Source organism: Rhamphochromis longiceps, linkage group LG19 (assembly GCF_057381845.1).
Source record: "Rhamphochromis longiceps isolate RC_006_pf linkage group LG19, R_longiceps_female_GT1.1, whole genome shotgun sequence".
NCBI lineage: Eukaryota > Metazoa > Chordata > Actinopteri > Cichliformes > Cichlidae > Rhamphochromis > Rhamphochromis longiceps.
Window position 1 is genome coordinate 24,663,445 of NC_140575.1, and position 17,100 is coordinate 24,680,544.

The 17,100-nt window shown below is 38.7% G+C and overlaps 1 protein-coding gene and 1 non-coding gene across 2 annotated transcripts; both read right to left on the minus strand.

Annotated features, from left to right (window-relative positions):
• Positions 1–2,450: 2,450 nt before the first annotated feature.
• Positions 2,451–2,523, minus strand: trnak-uuu (transfer RNA lysine (anticodon UUU)). The gene has a single exon. It is a non-coding gene; the product is annotated as a tRNA-Lys (tRNA).
• A 3,608-nt stretch (positions 2,524–6,131) lies between these two features.
• On the minus strand, positions 6,132–15,736 carry atg9a (ATG9 autophagy related 9 homolog A (S. cerevisiae)). Its single transcript, XM_085391594.1, has 20 exons — positions 15,562–15,736; positions 15,221–15,276; positions 14,237–14,388; positions 14,065–14,108; positions 13,895–13,959; positions 13,589–13,738; positions 12,855–12,996; positions 12,598–12,738; positions 12,363–12,483; positions 12,062–12,237; positions 11,841–11,963; positions 11,392–11,579; positions 10,574–10,727; positions 9,434–9,613; positions 9,105–9,317; positions 8,767–8,990; positions 8,548–8,665; positions 8,187–8,457; positions 7,641–7,786; positions 6,132–7,546 (listed from the first exon to the last, which is right to left on the minus strand). Exons 3-20 carry the CDS (start codon positions 14,337–14,339, stop codon positions 7,538–7,540), a joined length of 2,568 nt encoding a protein of 855 aa, XP_085247720.1. The 5' UTR covers positions 14,340–14,388; positions 15,221–15,276; positions 15,562–15,736; the 3' UTR covers positions 6,132–7,537.
• Between the last annotated feature and the right edge of the window lie 1,364 nt (positions 15,737–17,100).

The following is a 17,100-nucleotide window of genomic DNA, read 5'->3' on the forward strand; positions in this document are numbered from 1 at the left end:
ATATTGGAACAACTTGAATTTGGATTTGGATGGAAGTATTTCTCCATGCATTCTGATGAAAGTAGGACTTGTCTCTTGTATTTCAACCTTTTATTTTTATTTCATATATTAGTCCAACAGAGAACCCATAGCTTTTAATGATCAGAAACATGGCACGAGTCGCATTTCATCAGTGGTCCTCACCATCCACCCACAGTACCCACCCATCTCCATCAACCAGCCACTGGTCTGCCCTTCCTGCCCTCTCTACCACTACCTGTCCCAACTCAGCCTCCTCATGTACTCCAGCAGACTATGAGATACAGATCTCATAACACCCCAGTGCCCCTCTGTTTCTATTCGGTCTGTTAAGTGTATTCAATATTGTTCTCCTCCTCCTGCTGCCTGACCCAACCTGACCTACACTGCGTACAAGATTGCACGGATTAGATTTAAAATGCTCTGGTAAAATCCCCAAGTAAAGTTATCTTTTTACCTCCCTGCATTATACTATATCCCAAATCCCATATACACCAAAATAAATTGAAAATGTGCAGTTTGATTTAATCTAGTGTTATATAGATTATTTGAGTTTTAAGACAAGGAAACGGTATATATTTTTTAAATAAATTATTTATCCATGTGCTTCTTGTAGTATTTTTTTTTTTTGCGAGATTTGTTAATTTGTAAAATTATTGATTATATATGAGAAAAAGGACAAACCACACGATACTTTTGACAGGGGTGACGTTTCTTGGCACTGCAACTATCGCAGCACCCCGTGGCAAGGCAACTGCAGCTTCCTTGGATTCTTCTCCTTCAGTCCTGCCCTGCAAAACAGTCATCACAAAGGGTGTGTAACAGCACTGCTTATGTCATGTATAGCTACAGTATATGTTTGGTACTGTTTGACATGGTGTAGCTGATGTTGACACAAAAAGCCCAGATTGATCAGACCATGATGCACGACATCATGCTCCAAGCCATACCTCCCATTTCCGTGGCCGTGTCATCACCTGGTGGGCTCAGTCACTGTGCTTTTCACACTACATTTCTCAAGCATGCAAATAGACACAAACACCTTGACACATAGAGACAAAGTGAAAAAATGGCTACACTGTTTACCAAATTGACATTTTTTGTCTCATTACTTCCAGGCAAGTTACCATGGATATCATGTTTGTAAGACCTGATTTCAAAATAAAGAGTGTGGCTGTGCATCAACATCAGCATCACTGCAGTCTTGCCCCTAGATCACCGCAACTGCCTCCAATCCGCAACCATACATGCTCATCAGCCACCAGCGGTGACGTTTCTCACTGCTGCACATGTAGAGACCTTCATCTTCCTTTGATAGACCCATGAATCGGTGGTCCTCCTCTTTTCTCATCTCAGCCTTGCCTCTCTCTCAAACTTCGTCTTCAAGCTGCTCAACCTGAGCTGTCCCTCTGATATACTCATTTCTGATCTTGTCCATTGTGGTTACTCCCGCTTAAAATCTTAACATCTTCAACTCTCCCACCAGCTTGTCCTGTCTTTTTGTCAGTGCCACCATCTCCATCACAGCAGGTCCTCAGTTCATGTCCTGCGCCATCTTCACGTACTTCTCTGCCACTCCTGACTTCCTCATGCAGTGCCATAGTTCCTCTCTTGGCACCCCATCATATCTTGTTTTCTTTAGATCCACAAAGACCTAGTGCAGTCCCTTCTGACCTTCTCTGCACCTTCTCCATCATTACTCTCAAAGTAAACGTCACATCTGCTCTTTCCGAAGCCTGATTGTTGCTTGCCTGAGCGTCATCTCTCTTCTTAACCCAGCTTTAACAACTCATACACTTAAATTTGTGGTAAGGCTCATCAATGAAAAAGTACTTCTTCAAAGTTTTCAACACATTGTCTTCACTCATTCATACCAATTTTGTCTTTATAATTAATCACCCTAACCTGCTGCACATCCCTTCCAGCCAATTAATACAAGTTATTTTCTCCTTTCTCAGTGTCCATGCTCATATAAAACGTCCAACAAGCCTTTTTTCCCTTTGCCACCTCTCTCTTTGTTTTATACATCGCCTCCCAGGACATCTGGCTACTTGGAATGGTGACCATTCCATTTTTTCTTTGTTCTTCCTTTGCATATTTCCTCATTCTACACAGTCTCCTTGTCTTCTTTCATCTGTTCAGCACTGGATCCAAATGACTGATCTTAAGTAGACTTCTTTGAGAGAATAGATTTGCTGCACTTAGGAAAACTATCTTAAACAAAACTAATAAAAGGAGAAAAAACTGAGGCAACTTAGAAAAAACTGCTCAAAGCAGCTTGTAAGAACTATATGACTGAAGGTTTAAAACATACATACAGCTTTAAAATGGGTATGTCTGCTGCAGCGATGAATATCGTTCGTGTGTTCATTTTTGTCGAAGAGCAGAAATTAAACTTTTCGTCATTCTTCGTTCGAAGGGAAAAAGACTGACGCCCGAACAGGGACTTGAACCCTGGACCCTCAGATTAAAAGTCTGATGCTCTACCGACTGAGCTATCCGGGCTCTGACGACAAGGCGCACAGGACACAATAAGAATTACAACCAGACTGAACGCCGCCAATTTATTTCACCAGTCTCAGAAACTTTTCTTTCAGCTTCCGTGATGTCAAGACGAAACGGCCGTTATGTTAGCAGCGAACTACGCTAGCAAGCTAAACTTAAGCTAGCGCTGCAGACAGCCTTTTGTAACTTCATGTATCCTAGAGCGACGTTAAAATACGAAAGGTTAGTCACCGTCAACCTACTCATCATAACACATTACAAACCGGATCATGTTACTTGTGTCAAGCCAGCCTCCAATTCGAGACTTGCAGTCAAGCCAGCCTCCAGTTTGTTTTACGTTCCCTGTGTATTCAAAGTATTACGGGAATGGATGTGGAAACCGGATTTCAAAATAAAAGCCAACTTCGAGTGAATTAACAGATATGTTAAGAACATAATAACATATAATTTAGGCTCTTTTTTTTTTTTTACAAACTCTAATGTTAGATCTATATGACACAGCCTTGTACCCTAATTGTGCCCTGTCACTATCAAGGCCATCTTATTTTGGATTTCAAAGTAAAAGCCCTGTGAATCTTCATTTTTGAACTACTCTTTCAATGACTTAATAATGCTCTTAAAAGCAAAAGTCGTATTTCCAAATACTATTTGAACTTTATATCAACACTTTCCAACCACAGTCTTTTTACAGTGATACCATATCAATATCAAGTCAGTCTGATTTTGCCTTTCATAGTAATGGCCCGTCGAATTTGTCCATATGTGATATACTCTTTCAATTATTTCAGAATGTTTTAAAAATGAAAATTGCTGTTTCAACACATATTGGGTTTTCATTTTGAAAAGCAAAATCAGACTCAATTGATTATGACAGAATTGAATCATAAAGATGATGTAAAAGGAAGCTGAAATTGCCACTAGGTTGTAATTGATAGTACGTTTATATTTTAAGTCTGTGGAAAGATGTCATTCTAAATAAAGAAATTACAAAACAGCTTGCAAACCAACCATGACATCTTTCCACAGACTTAAAATATAAACGTACTATCAATTACAACCTAGTGGCAATTTCAGCTTCCTTTTACATCATCTTTATGATTCAATTCTGTCATAATCAATTGAGTCTGATTTTGCTTTTCAAAATGAAAACCCAATATGTGTTGAAACAGCAATTTTCATTTTTAAAACATTCTGAAATAATTGAAAGAGTATATCACATATGGACAAATTCGACGGGCCATTAATTTGAAAGGCGAAATCAGACCAACATGAAATTTACATGGTTTTACTGTCGGGTTGGATACTGTTGATCTAAAGTGGAATTATCCTGTGGAAACAGCATCTTTCAATTTAAGAGCATTTTGAAATCATTAAACGAGTAGGTCGTCTACGGGCAATTTGAAATACTTTTATTTTGGAAGGCAAAATCAGAGTGACTTGATCTTAACATCGTATCTCTGTGGGGTTGTATACTGTTGATTTAAAGTGAAATTATTCTGTGGAAACAGAAAATTTCCTTTTTAGAGCATTCCGAAATCACTGAAAGTTAGGTAAATTATGGGCATTTTCAACAGGCCATTATTTTGGAAGGCATAATCAGAATTACTTGAAATTGATATGGTAACATCGTGAGGTTGTATACTGTTGACCTAAAGTGAAATTATCCTGTGGAAACAGCAATTTTCACTTTTAGAGCATTTTGAAATCTTTAAAAGAGTAGGTCGTATCTTGGCAATTTGAAAAGTCTTTTATTTTGGAAGGCAAAATCAGAATGACTTGATATTAATATGGTATCACTGTGGGGCTGTATACTGTTGATCTAAAGTGGAATTACCCTGTGGAAACAGGAAATTTCCATTTTAGAGCATTTTGAAATCACTGAAAGTTAGGTCAATTATGGACAATTTAAAAAGTCTTTTATTTTGGAAGGCATAATCAGAATGACTTGATATTGATATGGTATCACTGTGGGGCTGTATACTGTTGATCTAAGGTGGAATTACCCTGTGGAAACAGGAATTTTCCATTTTAGAGCATTTTGAAATTGTTCCAGGATCAAGTCAGATATGGGCATTTTGAAAATGCTTTTATTTTTGAAAGCAAAATCAGAATGACTTGATATTGATGTGGTAACATCGTGAGGTTGTATACTGTTGACCTAAAGTGAAATTATCCTGTGGAAACAGCAATTTTCACTTTTAGAGCATTTTGAAATCTTTAAAAGAGTAGGTCGTATCTTGGCAATTTGAAAAGTCTTTTATTTTGGAAGGCATAATCAGAATGACTTGATATTGATATGGTAACATCGTGAGGTTGTATACTGTTGACCTAAAGTGAAATTATCCTGTGGAAACAGCAAAATTCTTTTTAAGAACATTTTGAAATCGTTAAAAAAGTAGGTCGTATATATGCTCAATTTGAAAGGGTATTTATTTTGGAAGGCATAATCAGAATGACTTGATATTGATATGGTATCACTGTGGGGCTGTATACTGTTGATCTAAGGTGGAATTACCCTGTGGAAACAGGAATTTTCCTTTTTAGAGCATTTTGAAATCACTGAAAGTTAGGTCAATTATGGGCATTTTCAACAGGCCATTATTTTGGAAGGCATAATCAGAATTACTTGAAATTGATATGGTAACATCGTGAGGTTGTATACTGTTGATCTAAAGTGGAATTACCCTGTGGAAACAGGAATGTGCCATTTTAGAGCATTTTGAAATTGTTCCAGGAGCAACTCAGATATGGGCAGTTTGAAAATGCTTTTATTTTTTAAAGCAATATCAGAATGTTTTGATATTGATATGGTAACATCGTGAGGTTGTATACTGTTGATCTGGAGTGGAATTACCCTGTGGAAACAGGAAATTTCCATTTTAAAACATTTTGAAATCACTGAAAGTTAGGTCAATTATGGACAATTTAAAAAGGCTTTTATTTTGGAAGGCATAATCAGAATGACTTGATATTGATATGGTATCACTGTGGGGCTGTATACTGTTGATCTAAGGTGGAATTACCCTGTGGAAACAAGAATTTTTCATTTTAGAGCATTTTGAATCGTTAGAAGATTAAGTCAATTGTGGACAATTTCAAAGGGCCATTACTATGAAAGGCAAAATCAGACTGACTTGATATTGATATGGTATCACTGTAAAAAGACTGTGGTTGGAAAGTGTTGATATAAAGTTCAAATAGTATTTGGAAATACGACTTTTGCTTTTAAGAGCATTATTAAGTCATTGAAAGAGTAGTTCAAAAATGAAGATTCACAGGGCTTTTACTTTGAAATCCAAAATAAGATGGCCTTGATAGTGACAGGGCACAATTAGGGTACAAGGCTGTGTCATATAGATCTAACATTAGAGTTTGTAAAAAAAAAAAAAGAGCCTAAATTATATGTTATTATGTTCTTAACATATCTGTTAATTCACTCGAAGTTGGCTTTTATTTTGAAATCCGGTTTCCACATCCATTCCCGTAATACTTTGAATACACAGGGAACGTAAAACAAACTGGAGGCTGGCTTGACTGCAAGTCTCGAATTGGAGGCTGGCTTGACACCAGTATCATGTTTGTAGTTTGTTTTTCACTGCACACACAAACTCATTGCATCGTTTTAATAGACGAATTTTCAGCTGTACAAATTGGTATTTTACAAGATTTATAATATAAACCAACAAAAACGCTAATCACCTTCAAATTAACATTAATCACTTCAGTCTCCATCGACAGTACTTCATCATCACCTTGGCACATCCCTTTGAAAAATAAAAATAATTTAACAATATGTGTACGAAAATATACAGATGCAAAACAATCCAAGTTAAGTGACACTCTGCATTAGCAACTTATTAAAGTGCATCATTCCCAGTGTAAAGACCTGGCTTATTGACATGGGGAACAGAGTGCTTCCATGCTCTGACTGGATATGGTAGAGTTTCTTGCTGTGCCATCAAGTTTGAACTTTCCAGAAGGATGAATATGTGATGTCCATGCACTTTGGGAGATTTTAGTATGGCAGAAGTCAATATTACATGCCTTGACAGCCTTGTTTTTCTACTGAACTATTAGTCTATAAGTCTGTTGACAAATATTTAAATGGGGGAAAAAATGGGTGACATCAGATTTTAAAGTGTCTGCAAACACATCAAAATGGATTCAATATTCCCCTGGGCTGCTGTGAAATAACCTGATAACACAGTGCATGTTTGCATGCAGAACTCAAATCAGTACAATTCATTTTTTAAACAAACATCAATTTGTGCAAATGCATCCAGATTCCTGGGCTTTGGGACATTTTTAGAAAAATCTCTTGTAAAGCAATTAATGCAGAAAAGGGTTAAATTAAAAGATGATATGAAAAATATTATGTGAATTTTATAAGAGTTGAGATCTTCATACTTTTTTTCCAAGAGGCAAAATGCAAGCTGAAATGCAGAGTATATGGTATAATCCACACCCTGCTGCTATCAGTACAAGAACAAATATACACAATGAAAGTCTCTGTTTTTAACAGCATCTGTCTAAACACATTTCATTGTTATGGAGACATTCTTCATTTTCTTTATTTCATGTTATCATGTTTGCAAAAGTGGTCGACAGCACAGTCCGGACTGCTGTGGTCTGGTTTGGGCAAACTATTTACTTTCCAGCAGTGCTTGGTGTTCACAAGCACTGTGTCTCCACAGCATACGCACTTTCATCCCACGTGATGTTAAATATGTGTAGTGTAATCTGATGTGCACAGTGGCTATTAGAAATAACTTGATCCTGAAGGTCCTCTTCTGATAAACATGTTTACTCCAAATGCCTGTTAAATATATCATTGATGTCGCAAAGTCACAAAGTATTCGAATGACCAAAGGCAATAACTATCTAAACCTGTTCAGATGGTTTTACTGCTTTTGCATTATGTCAGATCAGATGTTCAGTCCTGGAAAAGGGTCTGGATGAGGATCAATGTTGTGGGCTCTATAGAAGGGCAGATGCAGGTATTCACATGGCTTGATTATGTAACCTAAAGTGAGAGAAAGAACAAAATATTCATTTACTTGCAGTGAATACAGACAAATTAACATTCAATAGCACACACAGAAAGAAAGAGCATTCACCTTGTGTATGTGAGGAGGCATTTCATCCTCTAAACTCTCCTCTGGTAGTGGTTCATGGTGTCGTTGCGCTGTTTGACCATCCTCTGCCCATCCCCCCATTGGCACACGTGCTGACCTCACTATCTTTACCCCTGTACCAAACGGGTCTTCAAAACAAACAGACAGGTAGTCAAGATTTAACACACTTCTGTGACTTCTCCACAACTGGCTTCTTTTTTGAGTTGCTTCCTTATGGCCTTTTGAAAGGATGCAGGTTTAAAGCACTTTGCATCAGCTTTCTTTTCAATTCCAGACTCTACATCTATCTTTTATATACAGTTTATAAGTAGAACTGAAGAATTACAGTATTTCCACTGCAGGCAAATTTTCACATTAGTCCTGACACAGCTCCCACACCTCTTCCTAAAATGAACACATTTTCTTAAAGTTTATTAATTTATATTTCCATTCATTGTAATAATGCTACTGCAAAAGTAAAGATTTATTATAATAACCTTAAAATTAATAACATTAAAAAGAATACCAAGCAACCAAAAACATAGATACCAGTTGTAGGTCCACTGTGGTGTCTCTGACTGCTGCTCTGTGCTGTTGGCCTCTCCTGGCCCAGAGCGGTGCTGCTGGTGGCTGAAGCTGAAGTGGGAATGGCACTAGGACTGGGAACTGTGGTGGGGAAAGTGTGCGATCGAGGGAAATTTCTTGAATGGGGAATGGGTTCGCTCCTTACTTCATCTGGGATGCTGTCGCTGCTTTCATCGCTCTCCTGTCTGTGCCAGGTATGGCGGGACATCTCGCCACGAGACTGCTGTTTATGGAGCTTCGGAATAAAAGCGAGAAAGATGAGGATGGATAAAGATGGATGAGATCTGTGAAATATTCATAATACCTCTGTTATGCACGCACATACCTCATGCATATAAAGTGCATGGATGCTCATCTCAGTGGAGGCATACTCTGATAGGACCAAACTTGTAAGCTGACCTTCCCATGCGCTGCTGCCTGAGCTCACAGTTCGAGCGTCGGTCCTACCGGAGGAGAGAACAAATGTGGAGAAAATTGGACACAAGGAAATGGCAAAGAGAAGGAGAACATGAGTTTAGTATAACTGAAAGAGTATCTTTCCTACCCTGAGCCTGCCATTGTTCTGCTAGTATGGCCAGCAGCCCTGTGAGCTGCACTTAAGCTGCCTCTCAAGTGGAGGCTGCTGCTAATTGGTGAAAGAGAGCGTAAGGCGGACCCCCCATCGTTTATGCCAGCTGCTGCATGATTTGCTAAAGAAATATCCCGGTCAAAATGAACTGAGGCCAGTGTGGAGGGACCTGTCAAGAGGTTTGCAATGAGACTCCGTGGCTAAAAAAGAAAGAAAAGACAACAGAGAAAATAAATTTTTACCAGTGAAAATGTAATTACATTAATTAATCACCACTTTCATACTTGGGTATGCATGGTAGTTCATCAGCCTACCTCAGACTCTGACAGAGACATTGGATGTGTGTCTGAAGGAGCCCCTGTGGCTTCTCTGTGAACTCTTTCTTTCAACTGGCTGATAAAGTGTGTGGTCTCTCGAGGAGGCTGCCACTGGGGGTTAGTGATGGCAAAGTGCATCAGCGATAACTCCGTCTTCCCATCCTCTGCCTGCTGATAGATAGATGCCTCTGTCTTCCCCTCTGACATCCACTACAAAGGGAGGATTAATTATCAATCAATAACACCACATAGTTTATACATAAACACTTTGTGTTTACATCTACATATTTAGTCATAAAATTGGCTGCGTTGTGACAGTCTCTCACCGCAGGGTGTCCATGCTGCCTAATGTCCATCTGAGCAAAGGAGCAGGTGTCTCCCACCCCAACCACCTCCACAGTGAAGTTTCTGAAGAAGTCAATGATCTCCAAAGACTTTCTCCTTAGACAGAAGATGAGGATGATGGGAGTCACCACTGGACTTAACAGCTCCTCTAGAATAAACACCTGGAGGAAAACAAAGCGTAAACTGCACACTGAAAACGAGGAAAGTGTTATGCTAAATTTATTCTTTTTGAACACATTCAAATTTAAACTTCAACGTTGCTTTCAGCACTAAAAATCTTCAAGGGAAGAGTAAATTACTTCTAACAAGCAGTGATAATATGCTCCTCAGCATGGGACTAAAGACCCCCACAGTCAATAGCTAGAATCTGCTAATTTTCCAATCCCTACGAGACATGAATGCAAATGACAGTGATTGTGAAGCTCACTATTAGCGGTGGGTGGTGTGTGTATTCAGGCCATAGTCTCTGGTAATTAACAGCTAAATAGCAGAAAATCTTCAGAAGCCTTTCATGGTAAAAAGAAAGTGCACCTTCTCTCAGTTCTAAGATTTTACATATCAGGAAGTAATAAAAATAATCTGGGCCTCAGCAAGTCTTAAAATGAGGTAACTTTAGATGAGCTACAAAAACACGGGATATTACACCATGTCATTATTTCTTTAACATAAACGAAGCCAAAATGCAGGAGGAGTGTATGAATACCTATGTGCTCCCTTATTGCTTCCATATCACTTAAAAGGGTAAGCGGCGGCCAAGTGCTGCTAATCAAATGCACTTGATTGATCATAAGCAAGCGTGAGCGCCTGAATGTTTCTGTATTCCAAAGTATTCTAGCGTCAAATATGAGGTTTCAAGCTAAAGCTCGTCCCTTGCAACAGGCCATAGTTCCCAAACACACCAGCAAATCTACAAAAGAATGGCTGGAAAAAGCATGCAGAGCATGGCAGAAGTAAGCAGGAGCAGAACATGTGTACATAATTTGTTTTTTTTTTTAAAAACAATGATTGGCTTCCATTAATTGTCCTTCAGTCAGTTTTCAGGTAATGACATGTTCAGTGTATAATTTGAAAAAATAAATGCATTTAGAAAGGTTTATTCATAGTTAAGTTTCTGTACTCACTGCTTTGTACTGGAACAGCTGGGAGAACTGGTCTCGGGTCTCGTATCTGTGTGCATTGCCTTGCCAGTGATCAGGCATGTAGTGGATATGAGCCAGAATGACCCGCAACAGCTGCTCAGGGCAGAACACCATATGTTTATCAGGAATAAATGACCTGTAGAGAAAGAAAGACAAGTGGTGGAGACGGTCTTTTTTTTCCACATTTACTGAGATATGTATGATGACACAAAGCTTTGGAAAACAGATGCATATTAGACAAGAATGAACTGTTTAAGTAAAGTAAAAGTGGATATTTTTAAAAAATTATTAATTTCATTCATAATAAATTACACATATGCATAGTTTTTTTTCAGTGTTTTGGATGGCTGAAAGCGCAAAATAATTAACTGTGTCAAATTAACTTTTGGAATTCAGATGTAAAAGAGCCAGAAGCTGCTTAAGGCAAGGAATCCATCTTCCTTGCATAAGTAGGAAGAAGAACGAGATGCAAAAGAGCATTAAAGGGATTACAACTATGAGTAGCTTTAAAAGGGCAATAAAGAAATGGCTCGGGGTTAATGGTTGATATTCTACATGATGAGATTTGGGTCCTATAGTCTTAGTTTGTAGCAGATGTATGCAATTTAATTTACAATATTGTTAGTATTTTATAGATTTATAAAGTTTCAATTAGTTTTACACAGCTGGACTGATTAGCGGTTTCTTGCTATTCTGCTTTCTACCCTTTATTTTACTTTTCTTCTCCACTGAACACATTTAAATTTAGGTTTTTATCTTATTCAGACTTCCCATTAAATTATTTCACCATCAGTCCTTACCTGCAGATTGTGATACACACTCCAAGGAGTGTGATTGATGAGAGCACATGCTCCACTGCAAGAACGTCCTCATCATAGATGGTCAGGGCGATGAGAACGGCCAAAAGAGACCCGGCAAAAAATGCCACATTTTTGGCAACCACTGTGAGCAGTGGTGAAAGGAAACAGTTCATATACTTGGATGCAGCCTGAATGAAACAGGAACAGAGTACAAAGAAGAGGAAGAAAGGAGGAGGAAATGGGGTTGATTATTAACTCTACAGGCAATGAATGAGAAGCACCAGAAAAATCTTTTTCCTTGCTCTTATCTACAGGAAAAATCCCAATTGGTCTCATATATTTACAGATTTGCCAGATTTACGGATTAGCCTTTATAATCATAGCTTTTACAAAATAAGAAGGTAGGTATGAGCATCAAAGATGTGCAGGAGATGAGTTGGTGCACTGACCTTGTAGCCTTTGCTGAGGCGTGACATGAGCTCGTGGTCCAGCTCATTGAAATGACGCAGATAACATCGACCATACAGAGACCAGCATCTCGCCCCCAGAGAGCCAGGCTCTCGCTTGATCACCTACATACAAACACAGATAAAAAAACAAAACAAAGCACTGTCGTCACTATTAAATGCAAAAGGAAATGGCTTAGTTAATTCATATGTAAACCATTTACCTCAGTATAACTGAAAAAGGCATAAAGGATCTGCCACACAAGAATGACTGGACACAGCAGCAGATTTGCAATGCCGATCCACAGGATACGAGAGGCTAGCCTGTCTGCAAGCTCAAGCCTGTTCCCTCCCCTCTTATACTCCTGTTTCAGGCTCCACTCGTTCTCAAACAGGGAGCCTGCAGGAATGAAAACAATCAAAATCAGCAGAGTTTAAATAAAGGTTTCTTCTCATAAACAGATCAATTACTTACACAGGATATAACTCGTATACAAAAGCACACATGCATAACTGATGACAGACCTGGTCCCCAAAAGAAGATGAGCTCAAAGTTGTATTTGAGACCCCGAGTATAAAACACGTACTCCCCAAGTACAGGAAGTCGAAATCGCACAGGAAGGAGTGATTTATTCACCATGGCAACCTAGAGAAGTACAGGAAGAAAGGTTTGGTTTGAGGTTACATCATTTTGTTATGTCTGAAAGGAGGTGTTCATCCACCAAAATCTTTAATAACATTTCACTGCAAATATACAAACCATGTAATTCTTAAAGCGGAGGATGCGGTGGTAAATGTCCAGCTCTGTCAGCTCCTTTTTATGGATGCAGATCTGATGTTCCTTCTGGATCTCAACAATCCTGGCCTGAACCTCCTGCCACGTTGCATAGGGGAGCTCTGACTGAAGCACAAAAGCACTATAAAGCTTAGGAATTGGGCTTTATTCTTGGCAAAAATAACAGACATTATTAGGGGTTTCTAATGTCAACAGGACAAACTGTCCCACAAAAAACTCACCATGGTCATTTTAAGGGCGTTGATGTAGAAGGATCGGATCTCCCAATAACAGCACACATTGTAGATGAATTTAAAGAGCCGATGTAGCCAAAACACCCCGGAGATTATCAGCACAAAGATCACAAATGCATTGTTTCGGATTCTGTAGACCAAAAGACATGTTATTATTTACCAGTATTGAAGCAGTGCTTCAACAAAATGTCATATTTATCAGAAAAATAAAGAAAACTGGAGGCTTTATTTTACAATATTTTCTGAAGATAATATAGTGAAGATTTAAGGTAGACTTAAAGTGGACCTTTTATGTTTTCCTCATTTTCTGTCTGGATTCTCATATCTAAAATGGTCAAAACATCAGCATGTAAACATAAACCTCAGACTGCTCTAAAAGCTTGATGTCAGATATTCTATTTTAATCTAGTCTCTGTATGACATCATTTAGGGCAGATGTCCTTGACATGGTCATCTCAGCCACACAAAGCCATGGCTGTAAGTATAGATGCCCCACCCACCTGCTGTTAAATCTTCTGTTTGAGGTGTTGCAACCAATCAGAAAAAGCTGTCTCAAAGATAGAAGGACTAAAATGTGTAGTTTAAGGCAGTCAATAAACTAAGGGGCTCCACCAAGCACAGCATACGGTAAATATTATTATTGTTTTGAACTACAGCTGGAGCACTGTCTATGCAAAAGACACCATAAGGACATTTTAACAAATACAGAGTCTTAGACTCACCTTGCACTGCAGACATCCACTGGGAGGAATGCATCTGGCAAGGTGACTTTAGATGAATCGGTGTGATTTACAAACTTGTTGGCAAAGAGGACGTCATAATCCACACAGTTAGCAAGGAACACTGTAAAGCCAACCACAAACAGCAGCTGACTGCATAGAGAAAGAAAGCGAGCGGTGCCAGGTAAAGAAGAAAGACAGGGAGAAATAGAAAATATGAAGACAGACATAAGACACAGTATACTCTACAGATAAAAGTTAATGTTAAATTTGCTGAAAAATACAACTTGTGATGGAGAGAATACATACACCAGCTCAAAGATCTCTCCGAGCAGCATACAAGTGAATCCATTCTTTTGATGCAGATTATAGACGTAATAAGTGTTAAGGAATATCCTAAATCCATCTGCGGTAAGAAAGTGCAGCGCAATTCAGAATGTGGTGAGCAAGAAATGTGCCAAAATTATTTCAAAGGATATTCTCTGGAAAAACAGGTCCAGGTTTTCTATGTGGTGCCATTGAGCTGCAAAAGAGTTGTTTCCAGTTAGTGACATTGTTATTCTGAGGCATCACTGTGAATATAAGACAAAAGGGGCATGCGTTTTTGAAAAAGTCTTATATTTGTTTGTGATTTGTGCATGTGTATCATACATTTAACTCCTTCAGGCACATGCATCAACAGGTTCTCCTCTCCCGGGGGAGAGTCGCTGTATGATGCCTCCAGGCGCTGGTATTCTGTGTCAAAGTGCGCCATACCGACAGCAGCTTCAGTCTCACCGAGTTGTCAAACTTGCTGCTACAGACTGTAGAAAGGAGGGGAGAGAGTTATGGCTCTAAATTTTAAAGAACGTGACCAGGTTTCACTGCTAAGTTTCATTTTCTGCATAAATATCACTGCATATGTACGACCACACCTCATATCTTGGTTAAAGATCAACTAAATTTGAGACCCATACATTATAGAAAACACGCTATACAGGTTACAACATCCACAAAGTCCACCAGAATTAACCTCAAGTATAACTCTTTATTGGTTTATTCATTATTGACTGTACAGATAAATGCCATTTTTGCTGACCCTTCGGAAGGAAGGCCAAAGGTCAGGATCACAGACAGAAGATGAATGTAGGTACTTACTCGGGAATTCAAAACTAGGTCTACTGGTCAAAATGCACTCTGTTTACATGATACATGTTGGAAGCAGATAAAAGTTGGCCTAAAGTGCATATATAAAATATGTCCATAGAGCAGATAGGGCAATATCTTTATGCATTAGATACCAGCAACAATTTTAGAATGTCTGAATGCGACACAAAGTAATAAATATACCCGAATGACCAAGTAAAACCAAACAAAAACACAGTCCTTCAAGCTTTGGTCTGACTATTGTGTTACAGCCGTGACACCAACGCCCAAAGCCCCCAGAAAACCCCACAAAAATTACATGAAAAGAAGACCAACACTCCTCATGACGTAAGAAAGACTTATTTTACATGTAAGCTGTGGCTTATCACACGATAAACAACACATTGTGGTGTAATGCTTTGCTTATAGGTAGCTTATAAGAGGCCCCTAAAAATACACCAAGAAAAAAATATAGACATATCTATGACAGGAAATACGAAATATACATACCTCCATTCCAGTACAACACGCCCCGAACTGGTATGGTATTTGCTGAACATATCCCGCTGTAAAAAAGAAAAAAAAGGAGGAGCAGTTTTCTGTGAGCCTTTCTCCTGCTTGTCTTATCTAAAACCACAACAAACCGCTTGGACAGAGAATTAAGCAGTATTTCGTCAGAGGGGGTCAACAAACACGTCTGAACATGTTTACACTCGCTTGTAAGTAAACCGTAATTAGCTTGAAGCTAAAATAGGAGAAGCGAATCAGGTGTTGTTGTTGTCGTGGTTTGACAGCAAAGGCCTGACTCCCAAAAAAATGTCCCCCCGTCTCTCGCATCATCTTATCCTTACCGTTTGTGTCTTGAGCCTCCGCTGTGTCCGGCCGCAAGAGTGAATCGCCTGAAATTTTTTAAAGAAGCGTTTTATTTTCGTTTTCTCGTCTTTACCTATCAAAGTCAGAGGTAAGCCAGTTTCATTTTCGAAACAGCTAGCCGTCTGGAGTCCATCACCGCGGAGTGAAGGGTATCTTGTCCAATAAGAAACGGAGTTCTCTCATGGCATAACGTCTTCCAATCGGATTTCCCTAGAGGCGGGCTCATACTGACACGGCCTATCTAAACGATTCACCATGTAGTCAACGTGCTCTAATTAAATGGCTGATTACTACCACCGTCTGGCCGTTTAAAGTAGAGTCATGCTGTGATGTTTTTTTTCATTTATTCTTTCAATTGTATATTCTATACAATAAAATTTAATACATAAAAATATACAGTGCCCATATGTATGTGTTTGTGCAGAAAAACAATACACGTACATAAATGAAACCCAATCAATGGTTAACAAATGTATTAGAACAACTGTCATTAAATGTCAATCAAAATTAGTAATAATAAACAAAATCACTACTTAGCAGCAGTTCGTTTAAGACAATTCTACCTTTCCTTGGAGTTAATGTTAGCAGGTTGTGGTCAGAGTGTGATTTGATCCTCATAACCTGATAAAGAAATACATAAAGCTGCCCCCTGGTTTTAGCTGCATGCAGTTTTACTATAGAGAAACGTTTAAGGTATCTTCAAAAATGAAAGCCATAATTCGGGTTTCCGTATGAATTTCCATTTTTAGCAATAATAATATGACTGAGAGCAAATCAGTGCAAGGTTTTCTAACTTTGTTAGTCAAGCAGATTCTGACTCTTATTTTCTTAAATTATTTTTTAGCATTAATTCAGAAGTTATGACATGTTTTGTTAACCATACTAAATTAATAACAGGCTCCTAAAGCTGCTGTTAAAGCTAAAGGAGATGAGGTGAAAGAGCTGACTCCACACTGACTTCCACAAAGACCACGCTTTGCAAAGCCAAGCTCACCTTCTGTCGCTCTCGTGGCTGCCATGAATATTCATGCATAATTGTTAAGCCTCTAGAGTGACAGCTGGGCTTTTGTTCAGTGCATGTGTCATTAGTTACACTGTTAACACCAGTGCTTGTGTGCGTGTGTGTTTAACTTAATAATGACAGATTCATTAACCAATGTCCACTCCCTGAATTTGTGAGACAAGGGTCTGTTTAAGTTAGAAAGACCACAAAGAGTTACAATAGAAAGAAATGCTCAAATACACAAAGTCGTCCTATTGCTTTTCAGCCATTTTCAGTCTCGCCAGTTTCACCCAACCCATCTCATCCTATTTTTTCCCCTGATATTTTTAAGAAGAGGAGGGGTGTCTTAAATGAGGGGGAGCCCATGTAATCCAGTTATTATAGCGATCTGGGTAATTTCAAATGCGCTCATTAGGATTAGGCTTCATTTAACTTAATCCAGTAGAAAAAGTCGGTCACAACAAAGCTCAGATGAACTCTAAACATTAACTGAGATACAGATGTAGTATGGACA